Genomic DNA, 25,132 nt, shown 5'->3' with positions numbered 1-25,132 from the left:
TTTCCATCTCAACTTTAATCTTGTCACTCTGCAGCATGGTGGCTTGACGGATAAGCTCATATTTCTATGTAACTGAAGTAGTTAGATGTAGGGGCCCTTTAAGTCAAGCAGCTTTACAGTTACCATCAGCAGTACATAACTGGCAGAATGAATGTTATACACATGATTGGCTACAAGTGAAGTCTACATCATAGTCTTGAGATACCAAAAACAGTGCTCAGTTATCAAGAAAGCAAATATTGCTGTACAAAATACATCCAAAGTGTCTCATTGGTAACACTGATATCATGTAACTATACGAACGATAATTTACTTATACATCAAAGACGACGGAAAAGCCACAAAAAGCACATGTCCAGGAAAGTGTTCCAGATGTCTAGGTTTGTCTGCTCAGTCATTGACTCTGCAAAGATCACAGTATCGTTGGCAAAGTCAAGATCAGTGAATTTTTCTTCACCAATGGATGGCCCGCAGCCGCTGGACCACACAACCCTACCCAACACCCAGTCCATGTAAGAACTGAACAGAGTAGGAGTAGAACACACCCCTGACAGACCTCAGAAAGTGGCCAAAACAAAAGACATCACTCTCCCCCTATTAAAAAGTGAAAACAAAAGGAGATACAAAAAGCATCTTTCATAGTTACGGTGCCCCTTGTACAAATTCAGAAATGGAAAACGTTAAAGGGAAATTGTAAATCCATCATCCATGAGTTTTAAATAGATTAAGAGAAAGGAAATTCAACAGACATTAGGAAACAATTAAAAAACACTGTTTAGTTTCACTGCCAGTTGCTGCTAGACTGACAATTAATACTTAGTAAAGTTATGGTGATAAAGCATGCACATAGTGTAAATGATACAATGAGATAATAACACATACAAATTACTGCACAAAATGTACACAAATTCCTTTATAGTTATGTAATCTAATCATTTTATCCAAATGCACAAAGAACAGTTAATTGTCATTAATTTTAAAGGGTGAGAAAGTAAAAAACAAGAACATGTTAAAAAGAGATGAGGACAAGATACACAGCATATGTAATGTACACAGTGTGATAGCATGAAAATGGGGAGGGAGTGCAAGAATATATTACAATTACATAACACAGAAATGTAAGGAGAAATATTTTTGAAATTAACAAGGTTTTTTTTTTTTTTTTTTTTTTTAAATAAACAAAGGTGACATTTCTGATTTCTAAATGAACAACTGAGTGAGCAACATAAATCTGAACTATATTCAATGTAGAATAAAGGCTTTCTAAAACAAGAAAAGTTTGTTTTGCACTTTATTGCTTAAATTGTGTTTCACAATCCCCAGGTTGTTTTTCTGTTTAGTACACTTACATCTATTATACATTATCGTAATATTAATTAAAAATGATAATATCCAAATAACTATGGTATGTCTTTAATGTTTTTGTTGAATAATCTATGGAAAGCATCTTGAGATGCATGGAAATTTATCATAAGAAAAATAAGGGGAGACAAACAGATCAAGTACTTTGTGAGTGTAAAGTGCTTTGCTGCTTGAAGCAAAGTAATTTTGGATGATAGTAAAGTAGGAAATTCACAGTGCATTTCTTTGTGTGTGTGTATATATTATATATATTATATATATATCTATCTCCCTCTCTCTATACATAAACATGATGTTTTACAATGCAATCCATCCCCCAATATCAGGTAAGCTTAATTACGGGAACAAAATATGTTAAAATGAATTAAGATGGTTTAATACATTTTAATATTTAAAGCATGTAGATTCATCAAGTTCAAGACCACCTTTGTTATCAGCAAACCCTTGTTTGGTTTCTATGAGACTCATTTTTTTAACTTCTGTTTATACTGTTCTGAGTAGGGATTTTAACTTCAAATTAAGTTCTTGATTTGGACCAACATCAGATGGTTAAGTCTGTCTACGATCTTTTACTCTTTCCTTCCTCATCATATTGGCTCCATGGTTGCATTAATGGTTTATTTTGAGTCATGTTTTTTGTGCATGATGAAATGTTATCCAACAAGTGCAGGAGCTTTAGGTCTTACAGTTGACAAATAAAAATTTTAGAAATTGTTCTGCTGCACCAATCATTAGTTTCATCATCAGTTAACAGCAGTGAGCTAGCTCATACATAAACTGGCATGCTTCAGGATAGTCACTGTTTGCCTCTCGATATTTTCTTCTTTCCATAGTTATTGTTGAGATTTGTTTACCTTTATTCATTGGTCATAATGTCATTTTAATTGCATCTGCAGAGTATAGTGAAAATCCTATTTGTATATGCTAATCTACGTGCAACACATAGATAACTCCTGGGCACAATGATTATCTGTCCAGAATTACAATTCCGATGTCACTGTCATTGGCATACATTATATTATAGTACCCTGAACTGCATACCATGGAGGTTGTTTGGCGATTGCCCAGTTTTTCTTTTAATCTTTTTTAACTTTAATAATTATTTCTCAGACAGCCTGATTGTTGGCAAATTGCTAAGAACACATGTAGTATATATTTATAATAGTTGATCAAAATAAAACAATTTTATGTGGTCAATATCTGACTGAATAATTCTGAACTCCCCGCAGCATTTCTCTAATCTTCATGAAGGTTTGCTCCTGCTGACTCCGACGGCAAACACGAAAAGCAAGAACAAAGGCAGAGTCCAAAACTACACATTCCCAGCTGTACGTATGCACAGGAAACACCTGGCAGACGATTGTCCCAGTACTTGTAGGGGGAAGGAACATAAAAGGAAGGATTATTCTGAAAATTTAAAGCACATGCATAGAGAAAACATGGAAATAAAAAGTTCAAATCCAAACTTCTTGAGCATTGTGCAAAATACCAATGTTAAAGGTAGCTATATTATACTTGTAAAAAAACACTTTATACTGGCATGTTCTCAAAATGTATCCTTAGTTACAGTCTGACCTTTTTACTAACCCACTGCCTGATTATATGAAGTGTTGCTGGCTGTCAAATACTAAGCTGCACCTTTTACCCTCAAATAAAAAACTATTTCCATGACTTTTGACTAATGCAATAGATGGTTCACAGAATTCTACTCTTGGAATATTATTTTTTTTCTCCCTTAAGACTACATAACTCCAAAACATGTAATGTTAAACACTGTGAAAGCTTAATATTAACATTGTATTCAATTGTTTAATGAAAGTCTTACAAGTGAAAGCATCTCTAACAACAGAGGAGTGGTTCACAGTCAAGACTTAAGGGTTTGACTCAAGGAAATGAGGAATATGAAGAAATTGTGACTTGAAGGTGGTTTTACTTGTCAAGAACAAATAAACTACCAATGATGGGAGAAGACTACATACCAGGCCTTCCTATCGTCAGCATCTTAAGCCAGCACCTCCTGGGTAATTCTCAAAGGGTATGTAAGAGATGTTACCTAGCAGGCATCCAAACTACATTCTCAAATCAACAGTTCTACTAAAGGTCCTCCCTGATTTCTCTGCTTCTCATAATGGTACAAAGAGTGAGCCCAGCAACATTGAACAGTAGCTTCATTTTACCCATTTGTACTTGTAGTCTCCTGTTTTTGGCCATTAAGTGGTGCTAGTGATGTAAGATTAGAGTGAGTGGTAATGTAGACTGATCAGCAAATCAAAACCTTTGTTTTAGGACTCTGACTAGTATTTGCAAAACTGCTACACTGATTTTGTGGTCTGTCTCACCTCTCTCTCAACTCATGAATATGACCCTGAGGTACTTGAGGAAACTATTTAACATTAACTGACACTACCTATTTTCTTTCATCCATTTTATTAACCTTTATCTAGTTTTTTAGAGTCATTGTAAGCTAACAAAGCAGTAATCAATGTACGACATGGCACGATTCCACAGCTTAAGTTGCACTATTTGACTTTTCCCCCAAGCTGCTTTTATGTAAACTTGGCTCTCATTTTAATTAATTACATTTTACTTTGTCTATTCCACCTGAAATATAAAATTCAATTTTTTTCTTTTTGCCGAGACAGAATTTGGATTTCTATGACTACTTGTTGCAGTTAATAACTATTTTTATGACTGTCAATAATGTTCATTTTTCTTAACTCTGTAATGGATGTAGAGTCATGATTTCCTTTTAAAAAAGCAGTCAGTTAACTGTAGTATCATACTAAACTACTTCTAAAAATCATATCTGCATGTGAATCTAAGGATACCGTGTAACACTAACAGCTGCTATTCTCCCTTCCTCACTAGCACAGCGCCAATTTGCTTGTTACCCTAACATTACACAAATCTGAAATGCATTTAATATGTAATGATAGGAAGAAATGGATATTACAAACAAAGAAAAAAGGATAAAACAGAAGGGCACTCATACATAAAAGGGGTCACTCTTTGCTTTTGTAATGAAAAGGAAGTTGATGTGAGTTGTGAAAGAAAGTACTTAACATAGACAATTACTACTGTGCATAATAGAAACATTCTAAAAATAAAACCTGCCTGACATGCCTTCTTACAAATTGTGACTCTATCAGTTCATGGCAGCTTGACACATCACTCTGTGCCCAGTATCATGGGAAACTTACTCACTCCTTCAGAGTAGTGCACTAAAGCCACACCTTCCACACAAAAAACAATCCTGTCTATCATGTCTGTTTAATTCAACTTTTAAACTGTGTTTCATTAGATATAGATGGCATATTGCTCCCCTTTTGGCATCAAGTGTATCACATTTTAATACAAATAAAAATAATTAAGAGAATCAAAATACAAGAAAGGAACTACTATTCAACAAAAAACCTCATGAAAAAATGATGAAATTCTCATACAGGGAAATAATGAGAAATGCTAAAATCTAATTTTTTGTAGACTACATATTAAAGGAGCAGTAACGTTTTTAAAGAAATCATTAATAGTCCACCCCGTGACCCTGTAGTTAGGATATAGCGGGTTGGATAATGGATGGATGGATTAATAGTCCAAGAGTGTCATGGACAGACAAAGACAGTTCTGAGGTAGTGTGTACTTACTTGACTGCCCTGTGGCCATGCCAGCCGTTTCTTGCTGTATTGTGAAGTGAAAAGAGAGAAGAGGACCTAACATGCCTTAAATTTTCAGCGAACACTGTAGTATTTCGCTTCCACCGGCAGTTACAAAGAAATTAATGGCAAAATAAATGATCAGAAACAAATAAGATCCAAGAAAAGAAAGCTGTGGAAGGAAAAACACACCATTCATTCGGTATCACTTGTTTTACAAACCCATTTCATCTGCATTAAAAAGAACCTCTAGGATTTTAATCTCCTTAGTTAACAAGGAAGATTTTAAACATAAAAGACATTTGATGAATTCACTTTTCAGTGCACTGTATAAGTATGAAATTCCAGATTGGTTCTCTACAAACGATCCTTTATCTTAAAACAGCACAGTCAAGGTAGGATCAGGCCTTCGACTGAGAGACAATTTCATGAGCAGTGTGGTAACCAGAGGTCTCATTTATAAAACAGTATGGGGATTTGAACATGAAAATAAGTGTATGACAATAAAACAGTGAAATGCATATGCCAAAAAAACACCTTGGAATCACAGATGACTTGACCGTTAATGGAATGTAAACTGCTTAACACAAGAAGCAGCATTCTTGCTAGGTGCCCTCATTGCATTGAGTTCTGTTTCGCAAAGGGCACATGCTCCCTGCTAATGTATTCTTTTAGAGATGCAGCCCATCCTTTAACCTGTATATACTGCTCTTTTAATAACCATGGCAGAAATATTAATGCAAGAGAAATATGGTACAAAAGAATGGATATACTGTAATTAAACTTGCTTTAAAATGCTACTTTTACTTCTAACATACATTGTACATTGTAGTATACCGTTAAAATCTTGCATATAATGCACACTTGTATATAATCCGCATGCTGATTTAGCCCAAAAATTTCACGTTAAAAAAAAAAAAAACAATTGTATATAATGTGCACCCTTAACTGTTCAAGATTTTATGAACTCTCATGGAACAGATGTTGACAGGAGGGGTATGGGTGATAAAAAACTCGCCATTACGGAAAAGGTTCACTCTCTTTGCTTGGAGGAATGTTGGACTCACTGACTTGATGTTTAACAGCTGCATGTGCACGAATAGCAATTAGCAAACAACGGCAAAAATGGCATCGACATCTGGCAAGAGAGTGAAGTGAATGTGTAAAGCAAAATACTCAGTGGATGACATTTTGCGTAGATTTTATTATTTTGAATTGGACTCTGATTTTGGTGGAAGTGATTTGGCGATTCAGATTGAAAATGTGAAAACTTACAATGACAAGAGGTACAAACTAGATTGTGTTGCAATGCGACTTCCACTGCCGCTGTTGCCACAGATTCAAACGCACAGCGAGAGTGGCAACAGAACAGATAAGAAACGTTTTAAATTAACATATGTGTGAAACCATTGTTTTGCAAGCTTTTCTGAAAATAGCCTGGCAGCCACTTGCCACTCACCCCACCCCTCTGCTGCCAAAGACGGCTAACATGCAGCAACAGCACACTGAATGCAGCAACAGATATTTTATGTTGATTTATGTGAGAAACTATTGCTTTAAAAATATGTCGTATGTAATGTGCACCCCAATTTTTAGAGAACTAAAATAAATAAAAACAGTATACATTATACGCAAGAATTTACGGTAATCATTTATACAAACAAGCACAACTGCAAAGAAGCCACTGGAACAGTGTAAACTGAAAATCAAAACTTCTGTGTGCAGATTAAACTTTAATTATAAATGCAAGTTCATTATGGAAAAAGAAGTAAACTGATACCTCTATCAATGGAGATGCCCAGGAAATTGATGTAAGAATGCCACCCTGATGACAGGTGTTTATCACAAGGAATGTTATGCAGACAGATTATTACATTTTGCTATCAATCTCCCATCATTGCATAAACGAAGCGGTATTAAGACATTATTCAGAAGAGTTCATTCTTAATACCAAGGAGACTAAAAACAATGGCAGACACTGTCTTTCCCAACTGTTCACATGAAATGGTGACAACAGAGACCTTCAGCAAATAATGCTTACATAGGAGATGCCACAGACCCCAGCAAACAATCGACTCTAACCTGCCCCATCACAGCTGGCATACACTTCCATATCATCACGACGTATCAGAAGGTACAGCACTTATCCTGTCCAGAGCAGGCATCAAAACAGCGCACAAGCCTACAAACACTATGCACAGTCCCTTTTTAATGGTAAAAGCAGGAATTCAGCAGCAGAGACACAGAACGTGGTTTACAACATACCATGTGGTTCATACCCAGCTGTATACGTGGAACATACATCAAAAACACTCGCAACACGTATACAGGAACATTGCAATGCGGTCAGCAGAAAGGCCCCACAGTCTCTGATTTACACAATACAAGTTCAACTGGACACACCTTTAGATGAGACTCAGCACAAGTAAAGGCTAATACTGAAAATGCCAGGACACTGGCTGAATTGTGGCTAACCAATGAAAACACCACTAACAGACATTTGGACATGAACCCAGCATATGTGGGCCTGAAAAGAAGAACATAAATAAATAAGACTTTCTGAACAACACCCTCCGAACACCACCTCACTGACCTTCCCACCTTATGTTATATATTGCCTTGTATTCCTGTCTGTCAATCATTTTCATCTGAAACTGAAAGCTTAGGATTAAAAAAAATATATATATATTTTTAAGATAAGTGGTTCATTTTCTCCCTTTGTGAATTTCCAGCTACAAACATGCAAACCTCACCACAGAATTTCACTTATATACATATACATATTTCACTTATATACGTATACACCATATACAAACACACATGCACACAACAGAAAAGTATACAGATGAATCTGTTACAGGGACTGCGAGTGTTCCCTCAGGCTTCAGCCTGCATTTATTAAACAGGTTTTTGTCTGTATCAGAAAAATTTTACCTTGTAGTTTGAGTCATTTATTAGATTCAGTCACAATAGCAGACAAACTACCTCAGGGCGCAAGGCCACTGACTGCTGGGTGTATTTAATAAATGCACAGCCTGGATCAATCACATCTACTTTTTATACCCCTGTTATTTTTTCCTTCTGCTAAGTGAAACGTGCACTTTAAAGCAGGCCACCTAATAAATACAATTCTGAACTCCTCTCAATTCAGAACCTCACCAGGAAGTCTGCTGATGCCTACATTATTATTTTAGGGCTAGGTGGAGTTAAACAGCTCACCGTGCTAGGCCCCAGCTTTCAGTAGCGTGTATTATAGTGTTAATTTATTAACATTCTCCCCTATTGTTTTTATTGTCTTTAATTTAGCTGGGGTGTTCCTCATAACTATTTTCTACATTATTTTTAACAGTTAGGAAGGAATGTTGATATACTATTTTCCTTTACTGGATCTAAAACAACAATAACCTGAAAAAAGAATGGACTTTAAAAAGCTGAAAGTACCCAATTAATTTATTTAAGCTACAGAAAAAAATTACTAATGAATGACATACTACTTATGGAGAAGTACAGTTATACAATATTTGCAGCATGCTTCAGCTGGACTAGTATTAAATATTTTTTTGAAAATGAAACATTGAAATTTTGAAAAAATTAAAATGTTAATAATACATTAGATAGGGGATATGCAGTTCAACCCAAAGGAGGCAGCGTCAGTTTTTTTTGTTCAATTAACTTCAGGCAACTGGTTCTAAAAGTAACTTTTTTTTATGAAAGGTGGTTTCTAATTTACAAATTAAACTTTTATAGTGAACCAGCATTTAAACTTTCTTCTAAATTATGTCCAATGAAGGACTTTTTAGGATGGAAGTTTTGTTGAGTTTTGCACAGAAACTTCATCTTATCCTTGTGAACTTTTTTTCTTTGATAAACCTGTTGCAAATCACACAATGCTAAGTACTGCACATTCAATATTGATATTACATACCTTGTGCAAATCGGGATATGGATAATGATGTGTCCAACAGGGCTAGCATGTGTTTCACATGATTCATGCCATCTACTGGTACATCTTCCTGTTCAGTCAACCTTTAATACTATTATACTTTCTCTGTTTTAATACGACACCTTTTGAGTGTGAGATGTTCCTCTAGCTCACCATTATCTGCAAACTCAAACTATTTAACCTATATTAAATGCAAAACACAGCAACAGATTAAGTCTACACATCACTTTCACCGCTTTTTTTCAAAAGGAAATGTGATGCTCCCTTGTGTCATAAACATGTTTAACCTTTTGTTTGGTCAATCCTCTACTCTACATTAACAGCTCGTAAATTAATAACTAATAACTGAAATAATACACTTGATTCAGAAAGTGTGCAGAACATGAAGGGGTCTGTGATGTAAACTGCATTTTATTTTACATCACTTTACAAACCTTTTCACTTTGTCTTTCTTTTTCTTTTGGCTGCTCTTGTTGTAGGTCGACACAGCGGATCACCCATTTTCATATCTTCCTGTCCTATGTATTTTGCTCTGTCACACCCACCACTCATCACATCCATACACTTCCACTTAGACAGCTCTATCCTTAGTATCCTTCTCCCTATATACTCGCCATCTCTCCTTTGCACATGTCCAAACCAATGCAATCTCACCTTTCTGGCTTTGTCTCCTGACTGTCCAACATGATCCGACCCTCTAATGTACTCGTTGCTAATCCTATCCATCCTCGTCACACCTAGTGCAAATCATAACATCTTTAACTCTGCCACATCCAGCTCTGTCTCCCGTCTTGTTGTCAGTGCCACTGTCTCCAACCCATATAACATAGCTGGTCTCACTACCGTACTATACACCTTCCCTTTCACTCTTGCTGATACCCATCTGTCACAGATTGCTCCTGACACTCTTCTCCACCCTGCCTGCACTCTCTTTTTCACCTCTCTTCCACAATCACCATTACTCTGTACTGTTAATCCCAAGTATATGAACTCATCCACCTTCGCTAACTCTACTCCTTGCATCTTCACCATTCCACAGACCTCCCTCTCATTTACACACATGTATTCTGTCTTGGTCCTACAGACCTTCATTCCTCTCCCCTCTAGGGCATACCTCCACATCCACAGGGTCTCCTCAACCTCCTCCCTACTCTCATTACAAATCACTGTGTCATCTGCAAACATCACAGTCCATGGGGACTCCTATTTAACCTCCTCTGTCAACCTGTCCATCACCATTGCAAATAAGAAAATGCTCAGAGACAATACCCAATGTAATCCCACCTCCACCTTGAATGCATCTGTCACTCCTACTGCAGACCTCACTACAGTCACACTGCCCTTGCACATATCCTGTACCACTCTTACATAATTCTCTGCCACTCCCAACTTCTTTGTACAATACCACAATTCCTCCTTAGGCACCCAATGATATGCTTTATCTAAGTCCTCAAAGACACAATACACTCCCTTTTTGCCGTCTCTATACTTCATCAATAACATCAGAGTAAACATCACATCTGTAGTGTGGTTTCCCTCCATGCTTCCAAAGATATGTAATCTGGACCAACAGCCTTCCCATTCTTCGTCCTCCTTGCTAATCCATTGTACTTCCTGTTTCACTATGAGAGAAGGTTGGATGATGTGGCTATTCTCTTCATTCATTAACCTCTCAAAGTACTATTTCCATCTGCTCAACAAACTCTTCTCACTTGTGTTTCTATTATTATCCTTTATCACACTCACCTGCTGCTCATCTTTCCCAGCTCAGTCTCTCAAGTCAAGTCAAGTTGGGGAGCATGTACTGGTACACTGCGTTGCCGCACCCACCACACGACGAAACAGCTTGGGATCCTGGTTGGCAACCCCCAACACATGGTCCGGTCCCACCCACCGGAAATGACCCCCTATCTGACGCAGCCAGGTGTTACATGGGCGACCCCTTGGCTTGGTCCAGCCACTCAGGTCCCCAACAATGAGGATCCTACGACCCGGATGACCTTCAGGGAAACACACCACATGGCTGTAGTGCCGTAACTGACACTACTTCACACCGCAGGTAATGTGCCTCATTTGGGACCTCATAATCCACACTCATTTGACACAAAGTCAAAACCAACATTACCCAAGGATTTTCCGGAGAGACACACATGACATGAAGGAGTCCAGTCTTCATCTCAGGTCACTGGATAGCGTCCATGTCTCACAGCCATATAACAAGACAGGAAGCACCAGGACTCTAAACACTTGGACCTTCGTCCTTTTGCATTGATATCGGGAGTGCCACACACCCCTTTCCAGTGACCTCATGTCCCCCCAAGCTCTCCCAATCCTTCTGCTGACTTCATAGGAAAAGTGACCAGAGACATGAATGTCACTGCCAAGGTAAGTAAACCTCTCAACAAGGTCAACACTCTCTCCGCAAACAGACACACTGCTGATGGCTGTGCCCAAGAGGTCATTAAAGGCCTGGCTCTTTGGTTTTTATCCAGGACACTTGCAAGCCCAGACACTCAGACTCCTCACTCAGTCACTCAAATTCCCCGATCAGAGCCTTCATTGACTCTGCGAAGATCACAGCATCGTCAGCAAAGTCAAGATTCGTGAATCTTTCTTCACCAACAAATGCCCCACAGCCGCTGGACCCCACGACCTTGCCAAACACACAGTCCATGCAAGCACTGAACAGAGGAGGAGCAGAACACACGCCTGACGAACTCCAGAATCAACTTGGAAAAACACAGAGGTTCTGCCTCTACTCTGCACAGCATTCACAGTTCCAGTGTACAGGCGGCTCATGATATCCAGCAACCTTGGGGGGATCCCAGAAACACTCAAGGTGTCCCATAGGGCAGCTCGATCAACTGAGTTGAACGTTTTACGAAAATCAAGAAGGGCTGCAAAGAAACTCTACCGATATTAGCGTTTGCGCTCCAAGAGAACTGTCAGTGCCAGGATGCGGTCGATGGTAGACTTCTTAGTCGTAAAACCAGACTGTTCCGGTCACTGGTAGGTGAGCAAGTGATCACGGATCCTATTGAGGACGACCCTAGCAAGGACCTTACCCGGCACCAAGAGCAGTGTTATCCCCCTGTAGTTGCCACAATCCAGGTGGTCACCCTTCCCTTTCCAGATAGGGACAAGTCCTGTTTTCCAGTCAGTTGGGATGATGCCAATCTCCTAAATGGAAGCAAAGATTTCTTGCAATGCCAGGAGGACAGCCTTACCACCAGCCTGGAGAAGTTCACCCTGGATACCACGGATCCCTGCAGCCTTTCCTCCCCTCGGCTGGTTCACCACCTGTGCAATCTCAGTGAGATTGGATGGTTCACAACTAATTGGAGGATCAGCCTCGACGACTGTGGACCAGAGATATCCATCATCCTAGCCGGAGGATCAGCTTTAAACAGCTGCTCAAAGTAGCCAGTCCAGCGGGTCACAACTGCAGTGTTATCTGCAAGGACTGTTCCATCAGCCACCCTGACTGCGACTCTGTCTGGCCAATATGGCTTACTGAGTGTCGACTAATGGGCAAAAATAGCTAATTTATCTAGTTAAAATTAAATACAATTTGAAGAAAGTGAAGGTTTCTGAATACTACTGTATATTGTGTGGGGAGTGGTAGAATTTCTTGGCCACTTAACACTGTAAATTCAATGTAACTTAAAAGGCCTGAGTCAATGGCATTAGTATATCTTAACATGAAAGACTTAAACGGAAGAGTGAGCCACACTTAGGCAGAAACATGTTTATGTTTAGAACTCTGCTTCCAAATGCTTTCAAAAGCATACTATCAATTATAAGACCACCCTACATTGTATTATGTAGAAAACACTTTGTCCATATAGAAAACAATTGTTTTGTTTATGTGAAAGTAGCATGCTTCGTCAATTTCTTTGCGAGCAGGGTTATAATAAAAATGAGCTTCAAGTCATGCAATATTTAACTATGTGTGTTCAGAGTCCTTTTTTGTTACTGACTGTACAATTTGTACACTGCACTGTTATTGTTTGCGTAAATAATGAGTCGATTACACAGTATTACATTTTCCATGTCAAAATATTCCACTACCAGCAAACATGCTTTCTTTGGAGTACAAACGTACAAATCTACAATTAATTATGCCACACATATGACTTTACAAGAATTAGGACACTAGATGTTCATAAAGAATGTCGAATTTCATAAAATTGTGCAAAATATGATAGACTAGCCAAACATCCCCAAAAATACTTCCACAGTGCATAGAAGTCTGTATCAACTTTCAAAGTGCACTTTATTGACAGTATTGGCAATACATTGAATAAATAAATTAACTGAATAAGGCAATTCTTTTTTCTCTTTGCTGAACAATTTGAATTGATCAATAATAAAAACTAATGATTGATTAATTATCATCCTACAGTTTAATTGAAATCAGGCCAGATGCTTTATATATTTTGTGAGGTACATCTTTTGTTATTGTTAAAATGTGCTTTTTCATCTCTCAGTATGATTCCTATCCTAACGAACACTCCAACTGACCCGGACACTACAGATTCTGTATTTACAATACACATAACACCTTAGCACATTCACTTCTTGAATTGACATAGTTTGGCTAAGTGTGTTCACGTTACTTGCATTCTGGGGTGTCATCTGCTGGCACAAGTAGTGCAAGTACATTAAAATAATAGAAAGTGCCTGTATCTTTTAGTGCAGAGCCGTGGCTAACCCATCTAGAAATGCCCTAGGTTAGCAAGTCACTGTTACTGAATTAACAGAACCTTTACAAACTAGGAAAGGTCTTTCAGCTTGCATAGCCAGGAATCTGTCCTCCAGGTCACTAGTTGAAAAGTGCAATCCAAGGAATGTCACTGAGAAAACAATCCTTCAATTCAAACTACTAGATCCAATGATTAGACGAGTAAATAGGGTTTTCCAGTTACTTACAAATTCTTTAAAAGAACAGAGTCAATCATTTTAATTAACTGCTGCCAAGCCATCAAATAGTGATGACTGCTGGGTGTACTCCACTCAGTTGAAACCAAGAATGAATATCAGACTCCAAGGTGAATGAAAACCATGTCTACAAACAAAGCTATCCCCTCAGAGCAATTCCTTTCTGAAGAATTAAGCTTTTGCTTAGTGAATGTGAAATAGTATAAGACAGAAGCATCACAAAATGTAAATACTTATGCTTAGGACTTTATTTATGATAGTGGGGAAATTTTTAGTTCATGAAATAAAAAGCAGTTTTATGTATATTGATATGTACAAACTTCATAATCTACTTTAAACTTGGATTAAAAGATGTAAAACTTAACCTGATTTTTAATGTGAATTTTTTTTATGGTGCCTTCCATAACTCGCCTCATAATAAAGGGCTGTAACAAAGCTATTGTCCACAGCAAGACAGATTTTTAAAAAAAGTTTATCAGGATTTTCTTAATCAGTTTACAGTGTTATAGTAGTCAGTTGTGAAACAAAATCAATGACCACCAATATACACCTTTTACATACTGTATTAATATTTAAGCCCTATTTGGGAAAAAATGAGCTAACATCCTTTAAGATAATTTCTGTCCCAATTTGGCAGGACAACAGCATTCCACTGCAAGAACTGCTTACAGGCAAATAGGAATATAATTGTACAGATTACACTATATATCAAAACAGTGCCTTACATTTTTATAAATAGCCAATGACATTGCACTTCCGCATGCACACTGTATACTGCAATCCCACAATACCAATCTATATACTGCATGTCATTTTGAAATATCAATAATGCAACAAAGCAGCTCCATAAAAAAGTTATCTAATTTATGGTATAAAATTTAAAACAATTTAGATGTAAACTTGATTTTCCAAGACTGAACAGTAATTCAACTTATAAATTAACAAATTTAATAGGTTAATTCAAGAATACCACCAAGGATGTATAATATCTAGCCCTCAAATATAAATTCTTGACAGTATTCTTTTGAATTGAGATTAAAAAAAATAAATAAATAAGAAAAGTGCCATTAACAAAATTGCTTTCTAAATAACAAAACATCGATCAAATAATCATATGTCCATATAAATACCATAAAGCACACTGGTAATGATAAATATTCAACTAAATAAAAAAGACATAAATCATGTACATTTCCTTAAAAAAAAATCCTGAATTATAAAACCTTATTCTGTGTAACAAAATTACGATAATTTGTCTAAAAGTCAAACCAGGCTTCACTCAAATGAAATACTCTGCCTTGTGCAGCTTTCCAGAGAACACCAAGACAAAGCATTAGTTTGTTAATCACGCTCCGTATCCTGTGTCTCACATTTCAGTGACAGCAGGTGTCAATTTGATAAATTATATAATTTTATAAGGGCTCCACGGTTTGTAAGGCACATCTCTTTGGCATACAAAAATCCTGTCCTCTTGTACATAAACCTTGTTTGCAGTAGAGGATACTATTACATTTCTCTGCATCTAGAATTTAATCAATGTGACTTTTAGCAAGTATTTTTTATTTATATAGGAACAAAATAAAACAATAATACACATCAGACTAGCCTCTTGTGCTCAAAGGTTAAGTTTAGTATTTTTCAACTGGAAGTTATTTCTCAGTCATAGAAGATATTAATGTGGCACATGAAATGTTGCTCTAAAGCATGGGTTTTTAATGTTCAGTCCTCATGGCCTCCTAAGGCTATACCTTTTTGATCCCACTAGTTTCTCAATCAGTCTGTTACCTTTAATTGTTCTTTATGGTTTAATCAGCTGACCCATTTTTCCCCTTTTATTTTGCATTTTTAAAATTATAGTAGTGTCAGATTTACACTTTGTCAGGAGACATTATTTACATAATCATAGAGAGCGAGTAGCAGCTGCACAACACTCCCATGACTACCAGTCATAAAGTATGAAACGTCCAGGAATTCAGTCCAACTAGTTCACGACTCGCCCTGACAAAACCTTAAGTTGTAGGGGTGGGCTCTATGCGCATGACAGCGGACAACCAATTATCACCCACCAAGATGTGTAATTCATAAAATGCAGCAATGAGGAATCCAGGTTCATTGGAACTTGCAAATAGGAGTGATTTGTCTGTCTGATATCTAATGTTTCACGTACCACGACTTAAAGAAAGAAGAAGCTTTACTTGCCTTACCCATGAACCCTTCGCATTGTCACTGGCTCTGTTAGGCAACATGTTATCGGCAGTCAGAAAAGGGGCACATGTGATTTTTTTTTTTTGAAAGTGTGTAACTGCTGGAAAATCATGAAACACTTGGGTAATAAGACAAGCCATACAATTTCTAGTCATGTAAACCAACATGCTCTGGTGACCCGATCATTACTGCAGTCATGAAGTCTGACACCACCACCCCCTACGAGTAGAAATGGTGAGATCGACGTAATAGATCAAGATTTCTAATTGTTCCTTAAACTCTGTAATCCTCTCTTAAAGAGGGTAAAAGATGTGCAGTAGATAGGAGACACACCAGAAGGGAAGTCTAAGCTGAAGAAGGTCACAGAGAAGTTAAGCTGACTGCAAGTTCAAGCGTCCCTAGTTTAAGAAAAATATTCACTTAATGGTCAAACCTTTCTTAGTTAATCGTTTAATACACTTTACTGGAGTTTAGTTCACATTGTTTTAACAAGCAAAGTATATTTTGATTTAGGGAACGAAGAAGAGCAAACTGCTGGAAAAGTTTCTAAAATCTATCACCAGTGCCATCAAGGTATGTAAATTGATTAGAGGCACAAGATACATGCCCACTTACAGTTTTTAAATCCAAATCATATGCCACACGTATTATTTCTCCTGATTAGAGTGTTTTGCATCTTCAGTAATTATTTTTCTCTCCTGACCTTAACTTGAAATGACTATCTGTGATAAATGGGAAAATGAATCATTTCTCTTACCTGATACCCTTCAGTTTTTCTTTGGCACCACTTTAACAAAGCATTTCGCTTGGATCCTCCATATTCCCGAGCGAGTGCTGATAAAGGGTCCTTCCGCTCCTCCCTGAGCAAAATTAAAATCATAGGTTTCTTCAGAAAATCACCCTTATTGGAAACAATTAGTTGAAAATAATACTGATTTATAATATAAAACAGCTATTTACTGACTGCTAGAACAAGTAATTTGTAATTTTATTTAAATGGTATTTTTGGTCTATCATAGACGTTTATAGCATGAAGAAACTCCAAAGAGCAGGAGTGAAAAGTAATCCTAGTTCATTGTTCGTGGGTGACTTGAAGAACAACAACACAGAGTACAAACCACTCATCACAGTAAAAATCGGAAAGCCTGATCGGAGCTTGCAAAAAAGTACAGAGATGAGCTACAACAATTCTAAAACAAAGATTTAAGGACTGATGAGAGAAAGATGAACCTCTACCAAAGTGATGGAGAAAGAAGGGATCTGTTCTTGATCCTAAATATACAAGCTCATTTGTGAAGCATGGGGAGGTTGTGTCATGGCTTGGGCTTGCATGACTGCTTCTGGAACAGGCTCAGTTATCTTTATTGATGAAGTCACTCATGATAAGAGTAGCAGAATCAACTCAGAAGCCTATAAAAACATATCGTCTGCCAAATTATGGAGAAATGCATCCAAACTAATTGGGAGGACCTTTACTATGCAGTAAGACAATGATCCAAAACACACTACCACCTCAGCTACTTCAGCGGGAAAAAATGGCAGATTTTGCACTGGCCAGGTCAATCAGCAGATCTTAACCCAATTGAACATGCATTTCACCTCCTGATGAGGTGACTGAAGGACAAAACCCCACAAAACAGACAACAACTTAAAGATTCTGTGGTAAAAGCCTGAAAAGACATAATCAATAAAGAAACAAGAAACTTGGTGGAGTCTATGGGTTATAGGCCTCATGCAGTTATTGCGAGCAACTGATATGCAACCAAATATGAAGTATTTTTGACTTTAACTGAAGTGAAAACATTCTGTTCCAATAATTTGGCTCACTTGAAAAACTGAGATGTTTGATATAAAATGTGCTCTGCTCTCTCTTGTTTAACATATCGAGATGTGAATGCCAGGGAATAAAAGCTGAACCTCTGATCTCTCTTGTCGTATTTGTCTTTTGATCTCACACTCCAATGTCGTTGGTGCACAGCAAACACACATCAATTAGCCTTGCTGTTCAAATACTTTTGGAGGGAACTGTATGTGGGCAAATTGCACATTTTACTAATGAAAATGAGCAGACAACATGGAAACTTATTATTTATTTAAAGAAAGACACCCTTGGGTATGTAAAAATACCATTATTGCTTTGATTGAGTTGTGGGTTTATATCAACACAAACAAACAACTTTAAAATATGGCATTGTCCAGTCAGAAGGAAACCTAGAGTGTTAGTGGCTGCATTTAATTTTCTTATCATTTTTATACCATTTTACTTTTTCACAAAAATAGTATGTTATATTCTTTTGTTTATTATATTAAAAACACTAAACACTGGCTGTTTACTTTTCAGCTATCTTTTTATTTTGATAAATACAGATTACTGTGGTTTGAAAAAGCATCTTGTCAGTTATTGTTTCATCGGAAGTATTGTCAAATCACCATATTGCACCCACTTCCAATTATCTTATGACTAAGCATGCAATTAATTTTGAAACTGTCTTTTTGATTGACAATTAAGATACTAAATCTAGCAAAAATTTTTTTACATGTATAAATAACACTATAGGACATAGAAAGTTTACTTTTGTTTTACGCATAACTAAGAACAGAATTGCATTATTTTTTGTGAATAGGTTTTACAAACAGCCTAGAGGAACTGACAATATCAATAAGGCTAGATATAATTAGCAGTGGAAATATATGAGAACAAATTATATTACCACAAAAAAATTAAACAATGTTATTCCATTTTTCTTTTTGTTCTAGTTCACCATTTCCAAGTAATAAAATGGCAAAAGGCTGCTATCTAATTGACACGGTCATTTCCACAGGCAGTCCACTGAATTAGATTGGGCTGATTTAAGCCTGGATGTCCTCTGCAGAGGTAGCATTTTCATTTATTTCATGCAGCCTGGCAGATGAAACTGCAGGAGGTGGAGGATAGAGGTACGTGCATTTCTGCACATATACCATCATGCATTCTCAGCTCAGCTGAGCTTTATGGTCATTACCACTTAAGAAAAAGAAAGTCACTTAAAGAGCACCATTAACAGTGACTACAGAATAAGCTTGTTAAAAAAACATTCTATCCATAAATAAAATGTTGTTGCATATAACGCATGCCACTAATAAAAACTAAATAAATACCACCTGTAACAAGGAAATCATCAAATTAGGCCAGAAGGATCAATGTTAGTGTATAATGATCTTCAGTATGCATTTGTCCGATTTTAGTGTAAGAAAACTGATCAAACCACCCCCCCCCCCCACCCCCCCCCCCCCCCCCCCCCCAATCTGCCAATAATCTAACCTGGCCTTTCCTTTTCATGATATACAGTGCTAAAATGATCAGAAAAGCAATGGACACATAGTAACAAAGATTGGACCTACCCTGCAAGTGAAATCTACAACAAATGTAAATATATTAATGCCACATTTGCTCATATGGGAAAAACCTGAAGCCAGATAACAAAAGCCTACCTGACAACTGAAACTAGCTCAGGCAATGTGAGTGGGGTGCTCTACTCAGTGTGTCACACAGTTTACATTAATAAATGATACTAATGGAACTAAAATCTGTAACTGCAATGTGAAAACAATAGCTACAAACCATTTATTACCTTTAATTGTGATGAGTCATAATAACAGCCCTCTTTGTTACTTGCTCACATTTGTAGTTATAAAATGACATACAAATACTATAAAGCATGTACTCCTTACTATTTAACTGGAAAAATATCTCTAATAAATTCTGTATGTCCTAATTTAAGTGCAACTGTCTGGTCTGAAATATTGTACTTAAGAGCAAACAGCTTCTATTTCACCAGTGTAAACATATAAGGCAGCACTGAATTTATATTTTTATTATTTCTATTAATGAATACTTACTAGTAATGCAAATCACCACAACTATTCAGCTTTTTATTATGTTACTGTGTAAAAAATGACCACTACTTTACACCTTTTTGTCAGACTCATCCATCCATTTAACGCTTATCTGGGGTCCAAGTTACTGAGGCAGCAGCCAAGCAAAACATGCGCAAATGTCCTTTTTCCCTGCCACCCCCTCCAATTCTTCCTGGAGAGCACAAGGCATTCTGAGGCCAGCTGGAGAATACCTCAGCTCCAGTGATGGGCGAGTGCCCCTCGAGTCCACTGACGCCGTTTCCTCTAAGGAATGTACATCAGTGTGATTCAGGAGGTACTCGAAGTGTTCCTTCCATCCCTCGACTATATCACCAGGAGAGAACATCAGTATTCCATCCTTACTATACAAAACTTGGGCAAACCCCATCATCTATATGCTACACCGATCCCTCTCCCACTTGGACAGAGGCAGTGGTGCTGTAAGAATTATGTTTCTAGACTTCTCTAGCGCCTTCAACACCATCCAACCTCTGCTCCTTAGGGACAAGCTGATAGAGATGGGAGTAGATTCACACCTAGTGTCATGGATCGTGGACCATCTTACAAACAGACCACAGTATGTGCGTCTCGGGAACTGCAGGTCTAACATTGCGGTCAGCAACACAGGAGCGCCGCAGGGGACTGTACTTTCTCCGGTCCTGTTCAGCCTATATACATCGGACTTCCAATACAACCCGGAGTCCTGCCACGTAAAAAAAGTTTGCTGATGACACTGCTATCTTGGGCTGCATCAGGAGTGGGCAGGAGGAGGAGTATAGGAACCTCATCAAGGACTTTATTAAATGGTGAGACTCAAACCACCTACATCTGAACACCAGCAAAACCAAGGAGCTGGTGGTGGATTTTAGGAGGACCAGGCCCCTCATGGACCTCGTGATTGTCAGAGGTGACTGTATGCAGAGGGTGCAGACCTATAAATACCTGGGAGTGCAGCTGGATGATAAATTGGACTGGACTGCCAATACTGATTCTCTGTGCAAGAGAGGACAGAGCCGGCTATACTTCCTTAGAAGACTGGCGTCCTTCAACATCTGCAATAAGATGCTGCAGATGTTCTATCAGACGGTTGTGGCGAGCGCCCTCTTCTACGCGGTGGTGTGCTGGGGAGGCAGCATAAAGAAGAGGGACGCCTCACGCCCTGCCAAACTGGTGAGGAAAGCAGGCTCTATTGTAGGCACGGAGCTGGACAGTTTGACATCTGTGGCAGAGAGACGGGCGCTGAGCAGGCTCCTGTCAATCATGGAGAATCCACTGCATCAACTAAACAGGATCATCTCCAGACAGAGGAGCAGCTTCAGCGACAGACTGCTGTCACCGTCCTGCTCCACTGACAGACTGAGGAGATCGTTCCTCCCCCACACTATGCGACTCTTCAATTCCACCCGGGGTGGGGGAGGGGGCGCAAAACGTTAACATTATTCAAAGTTATTGTCTGTTTTTACCTGCATTTTTATTACTCTTTAATTTAATACTGTTTTTTCTATCAGTATGCTGCTGCTGGAGTATGTGAATTTCCCCTTGGGATTAAGAAAGTATCTATCTAAATAGATACCAACTTTTCTGAAGGTCCTCAATATTTTAGTTGTTACTTTTCATTTCATTTTAATTGCCTTTGCACTTGGTCATCTTCAATGAAGAGACTTATGTCAATTAACTAGTGGCAACTGTATGAATTCACTTTTCTTTGTCAAGGAAATATTTTAATTACTAAAGCAGTTCAAAAATAGCCAATAAAACAGAAATTATATAAAACTAATAGTGAAGCACAATAGAACATTAGTCAATGACGCTAGGACCAAAGTTCATACTCAGTACCTTTAAATGCGGAGTTTGATCGTTCATCAGATTTGTGGTATATTCTCAAGATATTCTGCTTTTATTTCCATATCCCCATAGACATGCAGCTTAGGTTGAGTGGGGATTACAATTACAACAAGTGCTTCTGTGAAATACCCCTAATTCAAATGAACCTGAATTGGATTTAAGTGGACTTGAGAATATTACATGTGTTATTCTTGAAAATAATCATATCTTTTGTGATTCTGGTCAAAGAGATGCAGAGGAAGAGCTTAAATTCAGTTTGCTGACCCCATCAGAGTAGCTTATTAGGCTTGTAATGTACTTTGCAAACACCTAGGATTGGCAAGTATATTAATTTATTGCGCTTGAGATAATGGTATGGGGTACAGTCACTCCATTCCAACATTCTCCTAATGGACAACCTGTTTTTTACAGTACTGGCCTGAAAAAAGCTTATGAGGTTTTCAAGATATCAATCTCAGTGATGAGACACTCATCAATTTTACAATAGCCTAAAACTGGATTGTGTTTACTTCTATAATTTAACAGGTTATTCATTCTAATGTTCCCAATAAGTAATTCTATTCCAATTAATATTTTGACATTAAGTGCTTGATGACAGAAAGCACCTCTTATGAAGTATTTTAAAATTAAAAAGTGATTTATTGTTTTATTGGTGATGCTGATATCATTCCAAAGACAAGCACATCTCAGATGCAGTGGCTTCAAGTTTTGGGAACAGTGGGTGGTATTATATTTGTTCTTAATTTAAACATATTTTAATCAAGAGAGTAGTGACACTAGATAGAAAACCACTTTAAAATACAAGAAAATGTATTATCTCAGTAAACAAAATACTGGCTTCTGGATACTGACTGTACAATCACCTGCTTAATTATATTTTTCAGTCAGGTCTTATAAAAAGTATTACTTCACGTAATACTCTACTATTTACTGTAAACAACAAACACCAAAACAAATATGAAAGTAACTGACCTTAAACGGCTCCGAGCTGTGGGAGTGACTGAAGCAGTTGGAGAAGATGTTGATAGTGACAGTTGAGGGGAGGCAGATCCCATTGCCATCAGTGAGGCAGTAGAAGCACTGTCTGCAACAGAAATGTCTCGCTTCACCTCTTCACTGCTTCTGCGAGAAACTGGCAAACACAAAATATAACATTTTTAAGTCAATAATCAATATATTTAATTAATGTAGAATGTCATTCTAGAGAAAACTGTGTGAATGTTACTTAATAAAAGCCCCTCAAGATCATCAGTGTTGTAAATCAAGGAAAGCCACAGCTAGTGAAAAAATTGCTTGAATAATTAAGGTTTTAAATAAAAGGGCATCATAAGATAACAAATAGTAGATGCTTTTTTTGGACTTCAATGCAGAAGTACAGTAGGTACAGTATGTTACTATTCTCTGTCTCATTGAACATGTGGAAGCTTGATGATGTAAATGGCAATTTTATTCTCTGCCATGCCAACTAGTTGCTGGAAACAACAATAATAGTAATAATAATACATTTTATTTAAATAGAAACAGCAATGGGACAAGAATTTCCAGATGCTACAATAACATTCTTAGAATGCATTCAAGACCTAATGTCCCAAGTAACTGCAGCATACAATTATGTAGATTATCAACTGGGGAGTCGGTACACTGACATTTCCGTAAAATTCTTCAAATGGAAGAACATGGCATAAGGCAAGCATATCACATTACTTAAACAACACAACAGTAAACTTTTTCCAGAAAGGCCTAAATACAGTGCATCCAGAAAGTATTCACAGCGCATCACTTTTTTCACATTTTGTTATGTTACAGCCTTATTCCAAAATGGATTAAATTCATTTTTTTCCTCTGAATTCTACACACAACACCCCATAATGACAATGTGAAAAAAGTTTGAGATTTTTGCAAATTTATTAAAAATAAAAAAATTGAGAAAACACATGTACATAAGTATTCACAGCCTTTGCCATGAAGCTCAAAATTGAGCTCAGGTGCATCCTGTTTCCCCTGATCATCCTTGAGATGTTTCTGCAGCTTCATTGGAGTCCACCTGTGGTAAATTCAGTTGACTGGACATGATTTGGAAAGGCACACACCTGTCTATAGAAGGTCCCACAGTTGACAGTTCATGTCAGAGCACAAACCAAGCATGAAGTCAAAGGAATTGTCTGCAGACCTCCGAGACAGGATTGTCTCGAGGCACAAATCTGGGGAAGGTTACAGAAAAATTTCTGCTGCTTTGAAGGTCCCAATGAGCACAGTGGCCTCCATCATCCTTAAGTGGAAGAAGTTTGAAACCACCAGGACTCTTCCTAGAGATGGCCGGCCATCTAAACTGAGTGATCGGGGGAAAAGGGCCTTAGTCAGGGAGGTGACCAAGAACCAGATGGTCACTCTGTCAGAGCTCCAGAGGTCCTCTGTGGAGAGAGGAGAACCTTCCAGAAGGACAACCATCTCTGCAGCAATCCACCAATCAGGCCTGTATGGGAGAGTGGCCAGACAGAAGCCACTCCTTAGTAAAAGGCACATGGCAGCCCGCCTGGAGTTTGCCAAAAAGCACCTGAAGGACTCTCAGACCATGAGAAAGAAAATTCTCTGGTCTGATGAGACAAAGATTGAACTCTTTGGTGTGAATGCCAGGCATCACGTTTGGAGGAAACCAGGCACCGCTCATCGCCAGGCCAATACCATCCCTACAGTGAAGCATGGTGGTGGCAGCATCATGCTGTGGGGATGTTTTTCAGCAGCAGGGACTGGGAGACTAGTCAGGATAAAGGGAAAGATGACTGCAGCAATGTACAGAGACATCCTGGATGAAAACCTGCTCCAGAGCGCTGTTGACCTCAGACTGGGGCGACGGTTCATCTTTCAGCAGGACAACGACCCTAAGCACACAGCCAAGATATCAAAGGAGTGGCTTCAAGACAACTCTGTGAATGTCCTTGAGTGGCCCAGGCAGAGCCCAGGCTTGAATCCGATTGAACATCTCTGGAGAGATCTTAAAATGGCTGTGCACCGACGCTTCCCATCCAACCTGATGGAGCTTGAGAGGTGCTGCAAAGAGGAATGGGCCAAACTGGCCAAGGATAGGTGTGCCAAGCTTGTGGCATCATATTCAACAAGACTTGAGGCTGTAATTGCTGCCAAAGGTGCATCGACAAAGTATTGAGCAAAGGCTGTGAATACTTATGTACATGGGATTTCTCAGTTTTTTTATTTTTAATAAATTTGCAAAAACCTCAAGTAAACTTTTTTTACATTGTCATTATGGGGTGTTGTGTGTAGAAATCTG

At 38.1% G+C, this 25,132-nt stretch overlaps 1 protein-coding gene across 8 annotated transcripts in view; it reads right to left on the bottom strand.

The window, feature by feature from the left end:
- The window catches only part of specc1la (sperm antigen with calponin homology and coiled-coil domains 1-like a), a 284,094-nt gene that overhangs the window by 19,182 nt on the left and 239,780 nt on the right, over positions 1-25,132 (bottom strand). For all 8 annotated transcript variants that reach the window (XM_051921211.1, XM_028825345.2, XM_051921214.1 and 5 more), the window contains exons 11-12: positions 22,819-22,978; positions 16,862-16,964 (exon numbers count right to left, since the gene is read on the bottom strand). In XM_051921211.1, coding sequence (XP_051777171.1) covers positions 16,862-16,964; positions 22,819-22,978 — 263 coding nt within the window. The remainder of the gene's footprint in view (positions 1-16,861; positions 16,965-22,818; positions 22,979-25,132) is intronic.

Source organism: Erpetoichthys calabaricus, chromosome 18, assembly GCF_900747795.2.
Source record: "Erpetoichthys calabaricus chromosome 18, fErpCal1.3, whole genome shotgun sequence".
NCBI lineage: Eukaryota > Metazoa > Chordata > Cladistia > Polypteriformes > Polypteridae > Erpetoichthys > Erpetoichthys calabaricus.
Note: the sequence above shows the minus strand (reverse complement) of the source record. Positions and strands in the feature narration are given on the sequence as shown.